Source organism: Pyrgilauda ruficollis, unplaced genomic scaffold (genome assembly GCF_017590135.1).
Source record: "Pyrgilauda ruficollis isolate IOZ18807 unplaced genomic scaffold, ASM1759013v1 scaffold66, whole genome shotgun sequence".
In the NCBI taxonomy this organism is placed as follows: domain Eukaryota; kingdom Metazoa; phylum Chordata; class Aves; order Passeriformes; family Passeridae; genus Pyrgilauda; species Pyrgilauda ruficollis.
In genome coordinates, this window is record NW_024528377.1 from 6,008,832 (window position 1) to 6,029,505 (window position 20,674).

Sequence of the window (20,674 nt, forward strand, 5' to 3'; positions counted from 1 at the left end):
CTGCATATCTCCCGCTAAAACCTGCTTTGAAAATTTTATACCATGATGTCATTGAAAAAGAATTTTTTTCTCTTGGTAAGAAAAGGAAAAAAAAAAAAAAACCACAACAAAACCCCACACCAGCAAAATGAGAGGGGAAAGGAATGCATTGTTTTAGAATAGAAAATTAATCACTTGGAAATGGACTGGTTATTGTGAAGCAAATGCAGAAAGAGTATTGAACTTGCGATACATGAGAAAAACTACAGAAACTGCTGCCAAGGCTTTTAATGGAAAATACACCACACGTTTCATTATAAACACAGCTCTGGGAGCGAGGAGTTATAACAGGGGACAAAAAAGGCCGTTGTGGAAATACATTTTTTTTGGTAATCATAGTTAACATCGCTCAGCCTTAACTGAAGCATTGTGTAGGGTGGCAGGAGCACCTTGGAGCGGGGGCTGCTGGAGGGATTTGGGTGCTTGGGGTGCTCAGACAGAGGGATGTGGTCCTGTGTGTGGTGAGCCTCGAGTGGCTCAGTCCTCTGAGGCAACGGGAAGCCTCTCCCCACTGACAGTGAAAAATCCACTCGCCGTACACCTGATCTTCTCAGCTCCTCCAAATATTATCTGTGTTTTGCGTTACAGCCACTGCGGGCAGGGTGCACTGATGGCTCCCCTGGGTCAGTGCTTCCAATTCAGGGGATTGTAGGTGTCCGGTGGAGACCCCACACTCTCCTGCAGAAGAGCGAGTGCTTGAGATGCGTCATTAATTTAATGGAGCTAAGAGACTGGTGGGGTTAAAGGAATTTGTAGTAGCCCCACAGAGAGCTACCCAAATGTAATTTAAATGGGATGGAGGAAACTTTTGGTGCCTTGATTTTTTTTTTCTTTCTGAGTTAGAAATGTTCAAAGCAGTAATAGCTGCTTTTATATGTTTTAAACTCTCACAAAACAAGTATCTGTAATATGTATGGAAACAAGTGTTTCAGTTAAAGTCAGACCAGGGCTTTGCAGAGCCTATCTTTTATGCAGAGCTCTCAAGAAATATGTACCTATGGTGATGTTTTTTTATTTTTTTCCTCTGGCAAAGGAGAGGGAAGAAGAATAAAAAGTACAACACGCTGCCTACCAAGTAAACCACAAGTCACAGCTGAGCTACACATGTCCAGCCCTGAATTCTTGGAAGGCAAATTAATTTTTCTCTGTTAATTGTTTTAGAATGGAATTTCGTTCAAAAGACTCATAGAGAATTGTAGAATTTCCGTAGCCCAATTTAGAGCCAACTGATAGCTTTCATCTAGGTGTAGTAGGAATTTGAGCACTAGAGACTGAGTTTCATAAAGATCTGGAAAAAGTTTGGTTTGGGGATTGCTGCATTACATTTCTACATTTCCCTCTTCTGCCTGAGTTAGAATGAGCTTGAGATTATTTTTTTTCTTAATTAAGAAATCTGTTACTTGCATTAAGAAATTACGGGTGACTGAGAAATGTGTATTTCTAGCTTTTTTTCCTATTAAAAAAAAAAAAAAAGCCAGTTGTTTTATGTTCTCCTTAATCATACATAATAACCATACAATACATGATATCCTGGCTCCTCTGTTATTTATACAGCCAAAGCTGATGGTGTCACTTTTAACTCTGCCATTCCTGCAAGGAAAGGTGTAACATATTCTGGAAAGGTATAAGGTATTCTCTATGACACTCCGGAGTGTGACCTTTACTTTTTTAGTTAGGCTGTCCTTTCTGTATTCTTGATCCAGCTTGTGCTAAAGAAACTGGAAAAAGGCTGTCTTTGATGTCCCAGGACGCTGCATCTCCATCACCTGCTGTAACAGGGCTTAAGGGGTGGCAGAGTTCCCCGAGGCAGGTGATGCTCAGGGAGGCTGGCCAGCAGCTTGCACCGAGCATCCCTCACTGCACTTCAGTTCCTTTAGCAAGGAGAATGTGTGTGAATGAGAATTCAGCTGTGGGAATTGGTGCTCAGTGCTTAGAGCACGGGACAGAAGGTAAGGCAGCCCTGCAGAATCCTTTCCCCCTGGTCTGCCCTGTCACCACCGTGTTTTACGTGCCATTTGACCGCGTTCATGTGACTTACTCCCTGTCTGCCCACAAAGGACATTGAAAAATGCTGCTGAAGAGAGTAGGGGGGGCATGGGAGGGCATGATTGTCAGGGTTTTGCCAATTGCAAAGTCTTAGGGCTCTGCTGAAGCTGCAGTCATCAGTGTGGTTATGTGATACAGAAATTTATTCCGCTGGCTTTCAAGGTATAGACTACTTTCATTTATGCCACAGCATCCCCCCAGGATTAAGCCATTTGTTTCTCTGGCATTCTCTTAAAGCCTGGCCACAAAAGAGAACTTTCTGAACAATGGGCCTGTTACCCTATTCAGCCTTTTCTGATCTATTAAATTCCCTATTACACCATTCTGCAATTACTGCACACCCCACCTTCCCAGGCACCCTGTTCTCAAGCGCTCTGGGAATTCACCCCTGTCATTTGCCTCACTCCACAGGAGCCCCACATCCCTCTGCTTCACTCCAGCACTTTTGATACTGACTCTGGGGTCCTTTTCTGGCACACTGACATGTATCTTGTATGGCTCTCCTTCATATCTGCATGCCATATACATTTACTCAAAGACTTCTCTGTCTTACTCATAGAGAGGTGGGTTTAAGAGAAAATATTTCAGTCTGAGCCCTAGGTTTATCTCAGCATTGAAAAAGAAAAGCTGAATCGCATGTAGTTCTTTTTCCAAACATCTCTTGCTAGATGTGAAATAAATCCCTGTGTAAACTGCATATTGTTGAGGATTGTGTCTGAAAACAAAGGTAGGTACCATACTGAGATACCGGTGTTAGTCACAGAATTAAATCACAAAAGATATGATTCCATGTAACAGTTTGATAATGGTGTTGCTATTCAGTCCATCAGCATTAGCTGTTTCATTGTTAAAATTGAGGTGCAGTTGATACTGGACTTGGATTGACTTTTTTCACAGCTGCACCAACAGTTACCTGACTGAAGTGATTTCCATGCAAATATGAAAATTCGGCTGAGTTTGTTAGGGACTTTGAGGTGGTTTGAGTCAATGTTCAGAGTTACCCCACAAAGACACAAAGAGTTGGAGCCAGAAATCCCAGCAGCAGAGCTGCACACCTCCCTAGACAGATCTGCTCTCTGGGTTCTTTCATGGATCTTTTTGGTTTTTGTTTGATTTTTTTTTTTTTTTTTTTTTTTTTTTTAAATTTTTTTTTATTTTCCTCTTGGGTTGTTTTTCGGGTTTTTTTTGTTTTTTTTTTTTTTTTTTTTTTTTTTTTTTTTTTTTGTGCAATATGATCTTTGTTTACAGCTTTGATCTTCATTTGAAGGAGTTCCACTCCCAAAAAGCACCCACTTTTACTGTCAGGTCTTGCAAGGTTGCCTTCCTGAGTGTGGGTCCAGCCCCTGGTGAAGGTTTGTCTGGCCAGCTCTGAGGTCTCATCATTCCCTGTGTCCCAGCCCTTGAGTCAGCTGCAGCCCAGTCGTGCTTGAGATCACCATCATGCACAGGAGTTTGGGTTTGGCTGTTCCCTCAGGAGGTGGATGTCCCACTGAGCATCTTGAGTATGAGGCCAAGCTCTTAGGAGAGACACCTTGTTTTAACAGAGCTGTTTCAGAAGATGCCTTTTTCCTTTGTGGCATAAAAGGTAGAAATGATCAAGATGAGATCACAGGTACCAGGTTTGTCTGCCAGAGCAAAGTGCAGCTTCTGCCCATTCACAGCAAACCCCGATGTCTTTACCACCACACACAGGTGAAGATGAGCAGGATCCTGAGCTACAGATGTTGCAGATCTGTTGTATGGTCTCTCCCAAGTGGTTCTTTCTTCATCTGAACTTGTTCGTCCTGCTTCAGTTTGGTTTGAGCTTCCCCTTCACTGCTGTTATTAGGGCTACACAGGTGAATGCTTTGGAATTGCAGAAAGGAGTTGATTCCTAATTTAAGTTCTAGGAACCAGGCACTGGAGCAGGCCCTCTCAGATGGGTAGCTGAGAAATCTGTGAGGATGAGCACTCCTAGTCCTGCCTCGTTTTTAGTGAAACAGATCAGGTCCCACAGTGGCATGGACAGGTTTGCTGGATGCAGAGGGAGAGTGCTAATTCTGGGTGCCCATTGGTGAGATTGGCAGTGCAAGATTGAGAGAATTATTTCATTTCAAACTTCGTCAGAGGAGAGATGGACATTCTCTGTCTGGGGCCTGTGCTCTCTCTCAGGGGGAATGTAGTGCCTCTTGATTGTCCTCATTGTGTAAAGAGCTGCCCAGTGATGACCCCTAGCCCTTGGGAAGTGTTCTGTTCCTGCCCTGCTTTCGCCTTGCTGGTCCTTGGTGATTCCTGAAGCCATCCTAAATGCAGATGAGCTTCCTTGTGGATCTGGACAATCCACAGAGGAAGCTTTAACATCCTAAGATGAATGCAGGAAGCCTTAAGTTTTCTGAAGTAGCCTGAAAAAGTTCTGCTGCAGGGTACGAGTGAGATTCTTCTATGATAAAAAAGATACTTTCTCTTTGGCGTGCTGGCAGTGTTTTGAAGGCATAGTCGGTGCTTCAGTCTAAATCCCTTTGTCTTTGCTGTAAGTTTCCCAGCTGTTTGACCTTGCCCAGGCTGCTGCAGCTATCTGTTTGCTGGCTGGGGAGTGGCTCCATGCTGGGGACAGTTTCCCATAGCCTGGGAGTGGCTGCAGAGTTGCCCTGGCTCTCCTCTCCTTCAGTGCACTGTGTAATACAAGGAGGTTTTGGATCTGACAGATGAGCCTCTTTCTCAGTCTTGCTCTTTCCTTGTTCTCAGCATTGTTTTCTTCGTCTCCCTTCTCTTTTTCCCTCTTTGACTTTTCTGCTTTTGCTTTCTGACTTTCCTTTCCCCTTGTCTAGAACTATTATGTTAAAGAGCTGTGCATAATAGACTTCCTCTGATTTCTCTTTGGGTATTTGGGGATTACCTGTCACAGCTGTTACATGGCTGAACCACCCTTGTATCTCAACGTTATTCCCTAACTCAGAAGGAAAAATGCTTGATCAAAAGGAAACCCAATGTATTTCCTCACCCTGTTTATGCTGAAAATAACAGACTCCAAAAAATCCATGAACGGAGACGAGTGGGAACAAACAGAACAAGTTGTCAAGGCAGATGGAATGCTGTACTTCAGTGGAGAAACCTGGGGGCCAGTCCTGGGAGATTATTTTAGGCAAGTCCAAGGATGGCATTAGCCTTAATAATTTCTACCTAAGTTGACATAATGATTTCATGCAAATATCATTTACACCACAGCTAGTAGTGTGATTTACTCTGAAACTACCTGCACTTTAGAAGCTTTGATTTATAGTGTACCTTTTGTTAATATTACTAATCCTGTTGTTGTTCCTGTCTTTCTGGCATCTGGCAATGGATGATGGAGATTTTGTGGTCACATATGTTGTGCAAGAGGAATTCAGGATGTGTAGTTGTTTAGCATCAGGCATATGTGCTTTAATTCTCACTTCCAGTGGTAAAACAGTCTGTCATGTTTTGAAAAAGAATAGAAGTCTGGGCCTAATGTGTGGGGTTTTTGTTGTTTCAAGGGGATATGCTTTCCAGTTTTCTGTTTTACATTTTTAAAATTCCTTCAATGGTGTTATTAACATCCCAAATTGAGTGTTTTCTGCTTCTTTCCATGTTATATTAGGTTCAAATTATAACAGTACAGGTTTTCTCTAGGAAGTACATCCACAGCCTGATGTCTGTAGCCCTTTCACTACACAGTCGTGTCAACTTATAATTTAAATAAATAGGTCCAGATGATCCAAGATGTACATACTATTACCTCAGTCTGATAGATAACACATGACTCTAAACAAACCAGTTCAACAGTATGTCAGTACTTTGATGGTTTTTAGCTTTACATTTTCAACTTCCAGGTGTATTTGTGCTTCCAGGTCACTTGCTGGTTTACTGATTTTGTTTGGACATGGAATTGTCAGATTTTCCTTCATATTTACCTGGCTTGCCAGGACAGTGACAACGCAGGGCTTGCATTTGATAGAGTTTATCTGTTGCATTCCATTTATTAATTGAGCAACCTCATCTAGTAAATACATGTGGATCAGAAATATATTGGGATCAGAAAACATTTTGGCACAATTTTCTCTCCTGGCAGTAACACTTCTGAGTGCATTGTTTAAATGGGTGCAGTCATTTTCACTTAAGGGAAAATGAACTTTTCTTCCACCTGCCATTGTTCTCTGAAGAGGATTGTGATGCAGTCAGCAAAATGCTAAGGAGGGAAAAGAAAAATTACATCAACCCCAAAAGAGGGGATGTCATGTTTATCTGCTAATCTTGTAATTATGCTGAAAAAAGCCCCAAATCCAGGGTGAGAGCCCCTCTCTGTTCTGGCAGACCTGCAGCTCGCCGTGCTCCCGTTGCCACCCTTGGCAGAGTAAGTAATGGCCATATCTGGGTCCAGCCCTCCCCACCTCTGCTCTGCTGCCATCATAAATTATCCAGCTACAAATGGACAACATTCATTAGCTGTGCACTTTGCAGAAAGAGCCAGCTCAGGAGCTAAGCGCTCGCCCATTTTTATTAAAAGTTAAAAAGCTCCTTGCTGGCACGGAGAGGGGAGGTTGGAGGAGGTACAATGGAGGACAGTGCCACAGAGCTAATAAATAAAAATAATAACTATTACCACTGGTTGAGTGACCCTGGGAGAAGAGCACTACTGAGCCATTTGTTGTTCCCTTTCACTTGTCAACAGCAGTGGCTTAAAAGCCTTTGCCATTGTTCAGGGCCTAATAGCACCTGTTGGGGAGATAGGAAAACAGCTGTCAAAAAAAAAAAAAAAGAAAAAAAAAAGGAAAACAGGCTGGGGGAGGAGGGTGGGAGCTGAGGATCATGCCAGTGAGCAGCACAGCTGCAGCAGGGTATTCCTGGCTCCCCCTGGGAAGCAGCTCCATGCCCTGCTGGGTGGGCACAGGAGCAGGGGTGCCCTGTGGGAGCTCTGTCTCCCAAAGCAGGGGGAGCTATCCCAGAATAACCCCAGAGCCCTCCACAGTGCAAGCTGCAGCTTCCTGAGCAGGGTGCTTGTTTTGCTTACTTTCCCCCCGTTATTTCTCTGCGTTGCACTGCCAAATGAGACTTTTTGTCAGGGTGAGGAGCCCCAGGCACCCCCAGCTCCCCTGGCAGCCCCTCGTCCTGAGGCCAGGGCTGCTTTCTGCTGCTGGCAAGTGACAGCATTGGCCAGGGCTGAAAGATGGGCTATTTAGAAAATTGTCTCCTCAGCTTCATCACACATAATCCTCGCATTTTTTATTTTGAGGAAAATTACCAGCACTTCAGGACTCAATTTTTTTTTTTTTTCCATTTTTAAGTAAGTTGCTCTGAGATTTTCAGGTAGGAAGGCTGTGGTAACTGTATGTGAAGGGTTAAATTGCTGCTGTTGAATTTAGGATTTCAGAAGAGAAGTGATTGAGCTTTGCAAGGATTTCCCTGGCATTCTGGCCAAACACTCTAGCTCTCAATTTATGTTTTATGGTTATTTAGATTACATACTTTTGGGGGCTCTTGGTGCTTTGTTTTAGGGTTTGTTCAAGAATTTGATTACTTTAAAAGTGACAGATCAGCATAAAGATCTTTTTGGTCAAAGGGTAAACCATGGAATCTCCCTAGAACATCCTTAATGGTGTGTCAATACCTATAAAAAAGTTAGTGTATAATCATCTCATTGAATGCCTTTTTTAAATCCCTCTTACTTATCAAGAATGTGCTGAAGATGTGAAAAATTAGCAGACCAAAACCATGGCCCTCTGTTAATATTAACAAGATATTATGGCCCTTTAATTAGAGACTGGCTCACTTGGTAGCACTAACACAAAAATGTATTTCTGGGGAATATGTATTCTGGTGGAGTATCTCTGTCCAGCTGAGACAGAAAAACAAAACTGAAGTGAAATTTAATGTTGTTTAATTATAGATGTCTTTGTTTTTATGCTGTTACTCTTGAAATAGTCTCTGGAAATATGAAAATATATTTGTGGGATTTCAGTGAAGTTCAGAATACCACCTCCTTCTGTCATCTGACACACTTTCATTGCTGGGTGGACCACTCCTGAGAAATTCAATTCCTTCTTTGATTTAGAGATGCCAGGCATTAGAAGGCTGAAGAACACAGCATAAGATAGAATTCTTCTTTTTTCATGTGTAGGAGAGGGTTTTTTTAATTTCACTGTTGCCCTTCTTTTCATAAGGATTCCTACTGGTGGAACTTCAATTAAAAAGGAAAAGGTTGCTGCTCAGGTGTTTGAAAGTGAGTTACTCTGTTTCATGTATTTATTTTTTGTACATCAGGAAAGAACTGGGCACATTTAAAAATTTCACTTTTGTTTTATTTCAAGTTTGATAAGGTTCAAAATCTTACTTCATTCCTGCATGTTAATTTAATTAGGGGTGAAGAAGATAGTGCCAGCAGGGAGCTGGAATCGTCCTAAATATTGTGTGTGCAGAAGAAGGTGTTCCAGCAAGGCTTGTGCCAGTGAAACGCCTCTTTTGGCAGAGTGGTTCTTTGGGCAACTCTGGCCTGGGTCTCCAAAGGCAGCCAGACCCTAATTCCTGTCCAGAATGGGATTTGTGCTCCTGAATGCCTTTGGGGATCCAGAGCACCCAATCCCAGTGGATTGCAGTGACAGGAGATGTGCTGTCCTTCGTGTGACGTCCTGCGCTGGTCCCAGAGCCCTTCTCGGGGCACCATGGCCCTGATGCCTTGGGAGGATGACCTGAACAGGGGCTGGGCAGAGCTACAGAATAAAGCAGGGATTGATTTGTGCACAGAGCTCACCATCCCCTCATGTGAAGCTCAGACCCACACACTAAAGCAGCACAGAATCTGGAAAATAGAAAAGTTACAACCTGAGCCATCACCACTGCAGAAATGGGAAGGGTAGATTGCATCTGAGCCAGCCACATCCTGCTCTGTGTTTTCAGGACAGATATTTAAATGGAGGGTAACTGAGCAGAGGCTACAGACTGCACTGTTCCAGGGTTGTTTTTTCAGGATAATTTGGAGTTGTCCTGCGAGTGATGCAGCCCCAGCTCCATGTAAATGTGAGGCAGCCAGCAGTGGCTCCAGGCTAGGTGTGGAAGGGCAGATTAATGGAGGTGTGAGTGGAGCACACCCCAGCTGCCCTGGCACACAAACGTGATTTCCACGCCCTCAGCAGTGGAAGGGGTGGCAATTATCACACAGCAGCTTACAGCCCTGTGCTCTGGGGGGTTATTAGCCTTGTGGGGGGGTCTGCTGGCACTAAGGTAGGCAAAGCAATGGAGTATGTACTCTACAGGTTAGCATGTTAGACATAAGAGAGATAGAGCTGGAATTCCCTGTGCTGAGGTGAGAGCAGGAATGCAGGCTTGTTCCCCAGCTCAGCAATGTGCTCATGAAAGAGGTGGTTTTCTCAGGTATTCAGACCTCAGATGGACTTTTTGGACATCTCAATGTCAGTCCAGAAAAGTGACAGAGAGACTTTGAGAAATGCCTGAATTTTTCCCATCTGGAAGCAGGCTCTGTCCTGAGGCTGTATACCAGCAGAGGATGGAAGCTGAGAAGATCTTGGCTGTGGCTGTGTAACCCCCAAATGAGCATGGGCTCTTCTGCTGGGAGGCTGAAGGACTGGTGTGATGTCCTGGCACTGAACATCTCCTGTGTGAGTGGGTGACTGCTCAGTGAGACAGGACAGCCTGAAAAGCACACAGGTAATGGAGCAGCTGCCAGTGCAGGTGATGGGGAGTATCAGAATTTCAGACAACAGCCTGGCTATTTCTGAGGGTGGCATTGATGGAGATGATGGTTTGTGTCTCAAACCTAGTTTAAGAAGTCGCTCTGCTCTTCCCTGTCCTGCCTAGCCGTGTGTTCCTGCCTTGTGCTGGGGTTTGCCCAAGAGATAATTTCTAGGCACAGAGTTAGTGGTGCTTGTGGTGGGGCTGTGGCCTCATCCCTGAGTGGCTCCAGCTGTGCAGCACAGGTGAGCAGCATTGCAGGGAACGAGCCATGGAGTGCCCAGGGGCACTGACCAACCCCAGAGGGCACAGAGGGCACACAGGTGCAGGGCATCAACAGCAGGGATGAAAGGCTGGGCTGGGGGACAAGGAGGGCACACGCTGCAGCCTTCTGGAGTGGAATGGTGTTCCTGTGTGTGGGCAAGTGCCTGAAGCCTTCTGGAGAGGTGAGGTGTTACTGTGTTTGGGGTGAAGCCTTCTGGAGAGGTTTGGTGTTGCTGTGTTTGGGGTGAAGCCTTCTGGAGAGGTTTGGTGTTACTGTGTTTGGGGTGAAGCCTTCTGAAGAGGTTTGGAGTTACTGTGTTTGGGGTGAAGCCTTCTGGAGAGGTTTGGTGTTGCTGTGTTTGGGGTGAAGCCTTCTGGAGAGGTTTGGTGTTACTGTGTTTGGGGTGAAGCCTTCTGAAGAGGTTTGGAGTTACTGTGTTTGGGGTGAAGCCTTCTGGAGAGGTTTGGTGTTGCTGTGGTTGGGGTGAAGCCTTCTGGAGAGGTTTGGTGTTGCTGTGTTTGGGGTGAAGCTTCTGGAGAGGTTTGGAGTTACTGTGTTTGGGGTGAAGCCTTCTGGAGAGGTTTGGTGTTGCTGTGTTTGGGGTGAAGCCCTCTGAAATTGTGTGGGGACACTCTGTGTGTCGTGGCCATCTCAACTGTGCAATATGCTGCGACAATAATTATTTTATCAACTGGTAGTTCAGTGTATCAAGGCTGTTTAACATTTCCTTCCTAATAAGCATCCCTGTGGTTTTAGGTAACTTTCTTGTGGGACTGGCAGTAGACATTGGTGAGCAGTTGTGAAAGTAATTGCTTTCTATGTTTGTGGGTAGAGTAGATTTGTGTTTCTGGTGGCATTCACAGATTATTGATTTGGATATTGAAATATTAAATAATTTATTTATGGTGCTATGGGGAACCTTTTCTGATGATGTGAATTATTTTTTTAAAACACGAAAAAAGCTCTTTTACCAGAAATTACAACAAAAATATCATTCATACAGCATGTACTTCATCAAAGCAGCATGATGGGCATTGCAAAAGAGAGCAAACAACTTGACAGCAAGAGCTGTATTTTTGAGCATACACAAAATGAGGCACTGTGTGCAGCAAGAATGCAGTGGTAACCTGATGTCATTGTGCACCACAGGTGACTGCAGTCATCTGTGGATGCAGAAGTTGATTTTGTCCTCCGAAATGCAAAGCCGTGTGAGCTAACGTGTGGCTGGGATGGGGCTGGAGATTCCAGGAGCAGGAGGGCTGGTTGTCTCTGCCAGAGAAGGGAGCTTTTTAGTGGGCTTGGAAGCTGCCCATGGCCATATGCAGCCCAGCTGTTTTCTGCACCGTGGCTGTGATGGAGTGGTGCACTGACAGTCAGACTGTGATGTGCTGGCCAGGGCACCACAGCTCCCTAATATTGTAACTTGGATGTTTGCTTCAGCTCTGGGAATTTCTGCCCGAAGACTGAAAAACATTTTGGGTATTAAAAAACCCCAAACCCACAGAACCCAACAGCAGACCACTTTCTGGCCAGTCACAGAAGCCCCAGGTAGTATTGTGCTTAGCACCACGTTTTTGCTTCTCACGCCTGAGCAACCGTGTCCTACCTTTGAACAATATTTACATTTATAGAGGTGTTTCCTAGTGTTTGCTCCAAAAGCTTAAACTGCTTTTAGACTGGTGAAAAATTGCAGTGCTTCCTGGAAGGCAAGAGAAAAATGTATGTTTTGTGGTCTTTGATTTCCAAATTTAAATACATTCTGTGTTGTGCCTGCTCATGATTCATAGTGTCTTGCCTAGCTGCAAGTAGTTCCCTCAAAGCATGATTCTGTTGATGGAGAACCATATGTGTATGCAGATGCTGCATGTCTATGTAACCTGCTGATACCAGCCCTTTCTTCATAATAGTTGCTTTATTTTCCTTGCTATGGAAATTGGTTCTGATTTTGTATAGATAAGAGCTTCTTAATAAAAAAAATGGGGGCATAAACAGAGAAATTTCTTCTATCTCTGTGTTTCTCTGCTCTTTTAAAAGCAGAGTGGAAATCTGCCCTTTATCTTGTTTCCTGATTCAGAGCAGGGAGGGTTTGTTGTGGTGCATGAGCAGAGGACAGGGTGCCAGTGGGGTGGCATTTGGTAGGTGAGGGCTGCAGGAACGCTGGCTGGAGCTGTGACTGACAGGTGGAATGTATTTATGACCACAGCAGAAGAAAAAGGTGAATAATGGGTGCCAGCTCAGTGTTTGCCAGTGCTTTCTTAATACAAAAGAAGGTGCTTGCCAGAAGTGGGAGGTGTATCAGGCAATATTGAAGCTCATTCATGATAATTTGTGCCAAGCAAGTACTCCTTCCTCTAGGAATAACTCCTGTTGGCAGGAGATGGTTGATGCTCTGGCTGGGCATTGAGCAACCTTTGGCTTCTCTCTGTTCTTGCTGCACTTTGTGTCATCATCCTTGCCAAGGCCAAACATCTTGCTTTTACTTTTTTCTAAGTATCTGTCTGCCAGCCCAGGTAAAGATCTGCCCACTGTGGTTTGAGAGGAGGGAAGCCTTTGGGCACCTCCTTGGGGTGGCATTCCTCTTTGGACACCCAGACACCCTGTGAGCTCCAGGACTCACCCTTCTCCTCCTGACCTGTGCTCAGCTTAGCCCAGCCTGCTGCCCTTCCTCACAGCTGTCTCTTTGTAGCACCAAAGCTTTCTCTCCCATTTCTTCTTCAAACATGGCTCTTCTGGACGTGTGGAGAGCTCCTGTTCCTCGCCTTGTGACAGCACGTTGGAATTGTGTGCCTTTCTCTGGAAGCAGGCAGCTGCAGAGAGAGGTAATAGAGATTTGGCACTGAGCACCATTCTGAGCTCTTGTGAGTGGATTTCTAGGACTGTGACCCCAGAGCAGGGATTGAAGAGGGCTCCTGGAGAGGCTGGGCCTGGAGGGAATGCTCGTGGGACTGGGTTTTTGGAAGGCTGCCGGGGCAGGTCCAGGTACACGTGCATCGGTGCTGCACTGAACTGAGAGCAGGATTAGTTCCACTCCCAAAGGGGAGTTAAAATGCTTGAAAAAAATTAACTTCAGCAAGTAGACTAAATTCAGCAGAAGTCCAGCAGTGATAAAAATTGTGCTTCTCTCTTGCTATGGCTCTGTAGCCTCGTCTGTTTCCTGGAAATAAACACTCCCTTCCCAGTGTGAAAACTTCCGGGCTATTGAGCAAGTAAGTCAATGAAGCTGTATTTAAATATCACATGCAGGAGTAGAGGGACAGTGACACGCTTGTTGGCATACCAAAATCAGATAAAAAGCCATTTAATGTTAATTTACTGAGATGATTAGTGCAAGGGCAGTTCCCTGGGTGTGCAGGCACATCCATATGTGCAGAGCAGTGAACGTGGGGCTCTCACAGCTCCAAGGAAGGTGCCCAAGGCCTGTGTGAGATTCCAGATCAGTCTCCAAAACTCCTTGCTGAGGATGAGGGAGTCAGCTTGGAGCAGAGGGAGGGTGGCAGGGCTGGGGGCACTGGGGCACTCACCAGTGGGCACTGCCAGACACAGTGATGCAGACAGGCATGTGTAACCAACAGAGGCAAAGGGGAAGAAGGAAAATAAAAGGTGCCATAAATATCTCTAGAAAGAGCTAATGACTGATAAGTGTGTTAAGTAGAGACAGCAGAAATCATTTTTGTGGGTTAATTTGTATCTCTGTTGATTCAGTCAGGCGCCTCTTGGCCAGTGTTCAGTTGATGATTCCTGTTCTTTTTTCCATCTCAGTCCTTCTCTTTGGGGCCCTCTCTGTAATCCTCTTCTGCAGCAACGTGTAGCACTCCTCATGGTGTGTCTGGAGCAAATGTGTCAAACATCAGTGAGTAGCTGTTCACAAACAGCCTGTGAACACATCTTGCAGGTGTGCTCATCCTGTGCCTGTGGGCCACAGGACCTGCACTGCAGATGGTGCTGGGGGCATTCTCAGCTCACTGGGGCTTGGGGGAAGGAAAGGGGCAATTCTGGGTTCTGCTCCAAGGGCGAGTTAGGGGCTGTTATGAATGCTCAGAACACCATGTGTAGCTTTTTGGAAATGCAGAGCACTGGAATGCATAGCTGTCCTGATGCACATCCAGAACCTGTCGCAATACAGCTCAGATTTTGCACGTAGAAACCGTGGTTTGGGGAGTCGGAGAGGAGAGGTTGGAGTAGGGATCAGGAGTAGCAGTTCTGTGTGCAGGCCACCTTTCCCTGTTCCAAGCTGCACATTCTGTGTGCCAGCATTAAAAGTTTTAGTGACTTTGCAGTGAATCCAGAGAATGCCTGCCTTGCAAACAAGAGACAGCGTTTATTTCTTCTCTTAATTTGAGAGCATCATCTTCCCAATCAAGTCTAAAAAAAGCTGAACAAAGGATCACTGTTTCTGTGTAACTCATGGAACCTCTACTGTCGTAACCTTTTAAACAGTTATTTTTATTTAAGATGTGTAAATTTCAAATCTTTTTTTAATGGGGTACATAAATGACATAATAAATGTTTCTTTCCAAGACATGGTGCATAAGGTATTTCACAAGCAGTTACTGAAATGTGATAGGCTGAGTGTATGAATAGCATATTTTATGTAAGTACAAGATGTTAACATGGTATATAATAGAATTAAACAAGCTGTAATCTAATCTAGGTCTTTGGCTCCGTAAAGCTATAGGGGTGGGGAAGCTATTGTCTTTCTGAATTAAACTTCTTTTTAAGTATTAACAGAGGACGATTATTTGCTGATTCTGTGCCAAAATTGTGTTGAAGTGTCTTACGTAAAAATGGCAGTTCAAATCAAGAGAGGTTTGAGACTAAGTTAGGACATCAATTTAATATGATTGCTTGGGGGTCTTAAAGGAAAAAAAAAATCTATATAATATTATTTTGAATAGTTAACATACAGTATTTCAACAGGGGAAGCACTGATTAGATCACCACAATCTATTTTATGCCATCAGGATTGCTGAGGGGGCTTATAATTGTGTTAAATTTTCATATTACTCATATTCACACATTAATGAACAGATGCATTGTTACTATTGGGATTTTGCCATTTGGCCTTTCACATCTCTAATCGTGATTTCCTACTGCGATCCTCACCGTTCTCGCAGAAATTCAGTCACTGATACATGGCCGCGTTCATTGCTCCCCCTTCCTCGTCCGCGGCTCTGCCGGCCCCGCTCGCCTGCGGGGATGGAGCAGAGCCCTGCGGCTTGGCCCGGCACGGTACGGCTCGGCTCAGCCTTGCGGGGATGGAGCAGAGCCCTGCGGCTGGGCACGGCACGGCACGGCCCGGCACGGCTCAGCCTTGCGGGGATGGAGCAGAGCCCTGCCACTTGGCACGGCACGGCACGGCTCAGCCTTGCGGGGATGGAGCAGAGCCCTGCGGCTTGGCCCGGCACGGCACGGCTCAGCCTTGCGGGGATGGAGCAGAGCCCTGCGGCTTGGCCCGGCACGGCTCGGGTGCCCCCGAGAGTGACCCCGGCCCGGCCGCCCTCCCCAGCGGCTGCGGGAGCCGAGGGGCAGGCAGGGATGCCGGCAAACTGGGGTTCGGGCAAGGAGGGGTGCTGGCAAGCAGGGATGCCGGCAAACTTGGGGTTCGGGCAAACTGGGGTTAGGGCAAGCAGGGATGCCGGGAGGCAGGGATACTGGCAAACAGGAATGCCGGCAAGTAGGGATTCGGGCAAGGAGGGATACCGACAAACAGGGATTCAGGCAGGCAGGGATGCTGGCAAGCAGGGGTTAGGGCAAGGAGGGATGCCGGCAGGCAGGGATACTGGCAGACTGGGGTTCGGGCAGGCAGGGATGCCGGTAAACAGGGATTCAGGCAAGCAGGGGTTAGGGCAAGGAGGGATGCCGGCAGGCAGGGATACTGGCAAACAGGAATGCCGGCAAGGAGGGATGCTGGCAAACTGGGGTTCGGGCAAGCAGGGATGCTGGCAAACTGGGATTCAGGCAAACTGGGATTCAGGCAAGCAGGGATGCCGACAGCGCAGCGGGCTCTGGCAGCCCCGGCTCCTGAGCGGCTCCTGTAGCTTTAAGGCAGCAAGTTAGGCAGCAGACTTGTGCTTCTTCACCAGCGTACCACGGCGAGTATTTTGTCCAGCCGCGGGGGAAAAGCTTTGTCCTGGACTTTGCTGACAATGGACTTAAAAGTAAGGCGGGCTGCTTTTGGTGCCTGGAGGCTCTGGAGCCCATTGTCAGCTCACAATGGGTCCCTGTTGCCGCATTCCTGCTTTGCAAAGGTTTGTTGGCTTTTAGTGACTGACGGCGCTCCGCCGCAAATGCCGCATTCGCTCCGGCCTGTTTACACGCCGTTCCGGAGTTCTCAGAAAAGCACGGAGGAATATTAATTAAAAAATACATATTAAAGCAGAGGAACAAGGAATAGGGGCGGTGTTTGTCTGACCTATTCGCGCTGTGGGGAATGGTTTCCTTGGTGGGCGCTCCGAGGGGGCGGGCGGAGCAGTGGCCGGAGCCCGGCGGCCGCGCTCGGAGCGGGCTCCGCCGGCAGCGCCGGGCTTTCCTGGGCTCAGGGACAAGCCCAGGGATTCTGGCCGAGAAACCTCACCCGGGCAAGCGCGGGGATCGGCCCGCGGGTGCGCAGGAGGAGGTCGGGGTGCTGCCGGGTGAACAGACCCGGAGCGCACCCCATCACCCTGCTGTGCTGGCGGTGCCATCCGGAGGTTGTCGCTGCTCTCCCGGCCCGGCTCGGCTGTCTGTCCGTCCGTCCGTCCTGGCTGCGTGCGTGCGAGCGCACAGGTGGATGTGGGATGCAGGAGAGCATCCCCGGCGCGGGGGCTCGCTGGGTACCGGCGCTGCCCTGCGCGGCTCCGCGGGGAGCGCGGCCGGCAGAGCCCCGGCAGCCGCAGCGCCTCCAGCTCCGAGCTGCGGCTCGGGAGAGGAGCCGGATCAGCCGAACGAGATAATGAAGGCTGCTCGTAAAGGTTTTTACTGTGGGGAAAGTTAACCAGTTGCTAATAATTGTATGGTCTCTAGGCCAGACGGTCCCTTTGATAAGTTAACGTGTACTCCCTTTATGCTCCTGGTAGGGGGTAAACAAATGCCTGAACAAATACAAATACACATAAACACGGATGTGGAGAATAGCTGTGTATGTCTTAGATCCAGATAATAAGTGTGGGTATTGTTATTTAGATGGCACATACTGGGACACTTATCTTTTAGTACACTCCATTTTCTAACTGAATGCAGTGCTAATCGTGGGATTGAAAGCTATTGTAATTGTGTACCCATCTAAATGCTGACAAGAATATACAATTACATTGTTTGGAATTGAGTTTAATGTTCTCTGAATTTTATTAGCATTTATATTTACTTATGCATTAAAATTCTACACAAAAAGAGGTCAGAACACAAGAGTTGCAGACATAAATATCAGACCCATCCACACCCTCGCTGCATTTTTCCTGAAAATACTGAACGAATATATTTTATTTTATTTTTAAAGGAAGTGATAGAATCTGAAATGAGCAAATAATGGGTTTCCATTCTAAGCAATGCCTTTTCTCCCTCTGGATTTTGCAGTCTTTTAAAGCTTTTTTCCATACCCAACTTTTTATTATTATTTATAATGCGTGTGTTACTGGAAAATCTTTCCACAGTGTGCTTACCACCACACGATGTTTAAACACACATTATAAAGTGGATGTAATTGTAAAGACTCAGAGGGATATAATTACATGTAGCAGATTTAGGAGCTAATTCTTTGCTTCTCTCTCTCTTTCTCTCTCTCTCTCTCTTTACTCCGCATTTTATCAACATAATTATTTTTCGACTGCAGACTAACACCCAGAAACTGACAGGCATCCATTATAGGCAGCAACTTGTTCACCAAATTGAAAAACAATGAACTGCAGGTTTATATGTGCCCATTGTAATACAGAATTACCGGAGCTTTGTTCCACTAGAGGAAAAAGCTAATGGTTTTGAAACAGCAGGTGACAAAACACATTCAGTTTTTTCTTTTTTGTTCCCCCCCATTTTTTTTTTTCTCTTCCCCCCCCCTTATCAGTTTGTTGATGAAGTCATTACTAACTGGGGCCCAGAATAGGGTTGGCCTTATTTTTAGCAGATAGACTTTTAATGAGTTCTATTGTGGAGACAGTCATGTTGATTTGCTTACGTTTTTTTTCCCCCCCTTCACTCAGAAACTCCCAGTATTGAAAAGCTACTATCAAAGGACTGGAAAGACAAGCTTCTTGCCATGGGATCAGGGAACTTTGGAGAAATAAAAGGTAACGCTATTTCTCTGCTAAAGGAAATTAAGAATGAATATACAGATACTGCTGGCTTTGTGGAACTTTGTCTGCTCCTCTTCCCCTCCCCTTCAAACATGGTAATTTGGGGTTTAAATGAAATGTATGCACTCCCATCTGCGATAATATAAATCAATGAAACGGTGTATTGCCCTAAGTGAATGAATTGACATTAAGCTTTTGTTGCATATATCGTTCTCTGTTACAAACGAGCATATCCTATTGCTGGATAGGGGAAAAAAAGTCAGTTATCAGACATGTGTGGTATCAGAGCATAGCAGACCTCAGTGTCTGAAATCTGAGGGTGATCTGATTTCCTTGTTTATTTTTGGACAGATTTCGATGATGTAGATTTTTTTTTTTTTTTTACTTTTTTTTTTTTTGCATGTAGCGAAGAATAAAAAGAGCAAAGTTTGTGTAATGATACCTCTAGGTACTGAAATTAGCCAGTGCAGATTTTAAAAGACAGCGTACAACATCTGTGCACTAAAGCATGTTCTTTTAAAGCCGTACTCCAGAAGGAAAATGACAGAATTTGACCACTCTCCAGCAGCAGTACTTTCTGCTTTGCCAAGATATTTCCCCGTTTTATATATCTGAGGTCATTTTAGGGAACCTGTGGTTGTTTGTTTTCATGTCATTTAATATTTTTATAATTCCTCTGCAGTGCTTATGATGAGGAACTCACTCAAAACACACATGTCAAAAATTGCAAGTTTTCAGAGCAGCCATTATCACTCTGAAAAGAAACAGCGACTCTGATTCTTCTCCCGTTTATATCAGTGTACATCTGGAGTAGCAAAACCCAAGCCAATGTTGTTTTGGAAATGTGAAAGTAGAATGGAATTACAATCAAGCCCTTCTCCTCCTGTGTTTATAAGCAGGGTTTAGTTTCTGTCCATTACTTCTGGAATGTTTATTTTCTAATGCTGTCCGTGATCTAGAGATGCCCACTCAGGCAGGCTCCCAGACCTTGTGCCTGGCTTAAGGCAGGTTTAAGGACCCTGTGCACAGGAGGTGGGCACTATTCAGTAAGGCACACAGTACAAGATGCTCTCACAAGTTTGTGGGTCGGTGCAGATGCAGAGAAAGTGTTATTTTAATTCCGTGGGCCTTCCAGCCTGTCACTGATAGGCCACCAGCATCAGCCTCTGCTGTTCACTGACTCACCCTTGTTTCCCCAGGCCTCTCCCTAGGAGGCTGTAATTCAAAGACATACATTCATTACATATGTAGAATAACTTTATGACAGAATGTAGTGCTCCCAATAGCATGAGATGTTGTTGTGATGATGATGATGGTGATTGTTTATGGCTCCAGAGAGCCAAAGCCTGGGTTCTTCATTCCTGCTCCTTGTGTGTAAAGCAACAGGCCTTCAAGAGGAAGGGCAGCCACTGGGCTTACCTGGCAGTTCTGGGTTTTGAAAGCTCTTTGTTTCAAAATGACATCATCCCTGGCCAGGGTCTGATGCATCTTTAAGATGTTTCAGGGACAGAGGATGGGCAGACATCTTTCATACCCACTTCTGGGTGTGTATTTCAGCACGGTGTGTGGAGCCTCTAATTCCTGGCTCAGTGGAACCTTTAGAAGGACTCCCAGTGATTGTGCAGTGCCTTTGCACTCTCTAGAGCTGCTCAGAGGAGTGCTGTGCACTGAGAAGGTGGTCTGTTCCCACTGCCTGTGATCTTTTTCTTTTGGAGGGCAATCTTTTCTCTCCCTTCCTCTTTTTCCCTTTCACAAGCTAAACTTGAAAGCAGCAGCAGCCAGCTATATGCTACCACCAGAGAAATTCAAGTCCTTTCAGTCGTGCCTGGGGGAAAGGATGGGGAGCAACAGCACAGCCTCAAAGAAGACTTTTCTTTGCTTTAATTTTTGGTTTTTAGCTTTATATTTTGAACACAAGTCGAGTTATTGTTCTGTAGCTCTGTTCAAAAGCCTCACATCTGAGGCTTTTAGAGCGACTGTGGTTCTGTGGTTGGGGGCATGGTTATTAGGTGTTTGGATCAAGTTTGGCAGTAAGCTGTGAAAACAGGCACTGGTTTATTTTTCCTACTGACTGCCGTGACAGTTGCAATTATTGTCCATTGTTCCTAGGTGGCTAGAAAGGAGGGAGGATACAATAGAGCATTGCCCTCTGGGGGTAAATGAATTTGACTTACAGATTCTTGGGGGGTCAGGCAGGCTGATTATTTAGTGCCCAGGAATGTGGTTTTCATGGCACCATCAGCCCTGAGCAGCCAACAAACAATGGCTCAGCTGTATTGCAGCTATATTTAGTGAGGCAGCAGGAAAGGTGTGCAAGTTGAGCTGCTCTGTACCCACTCACACGTGTACAAACACACATATATTATGCTGCAAA

The 20,674-nt window shown here is 45.7% G+C and overlaps 1 protein-coding gene across 1 annotated transcript in view; it reads left to right on the top strand.

Moving 5' to 3' along the window:
* The window catches only part of SOX5 (SRY-box transcription factor 5), a 285,147-nt gene that overhangs the window by 108,714 nt on the left and 155,759 nt on the right, over positions 1-20,674 (top strand). Inside the window, exon 4 of the mRNA XM_041484509.1 lies at positions 18,208-18,294. Within this exon, the coding sequence (XP_041340443.1) occupies positions 18,208-18,294 (87 nt within the window). The remainder of the gene's footprint in view (positions 1-18,207; positions 18,295-20,674) is intronic.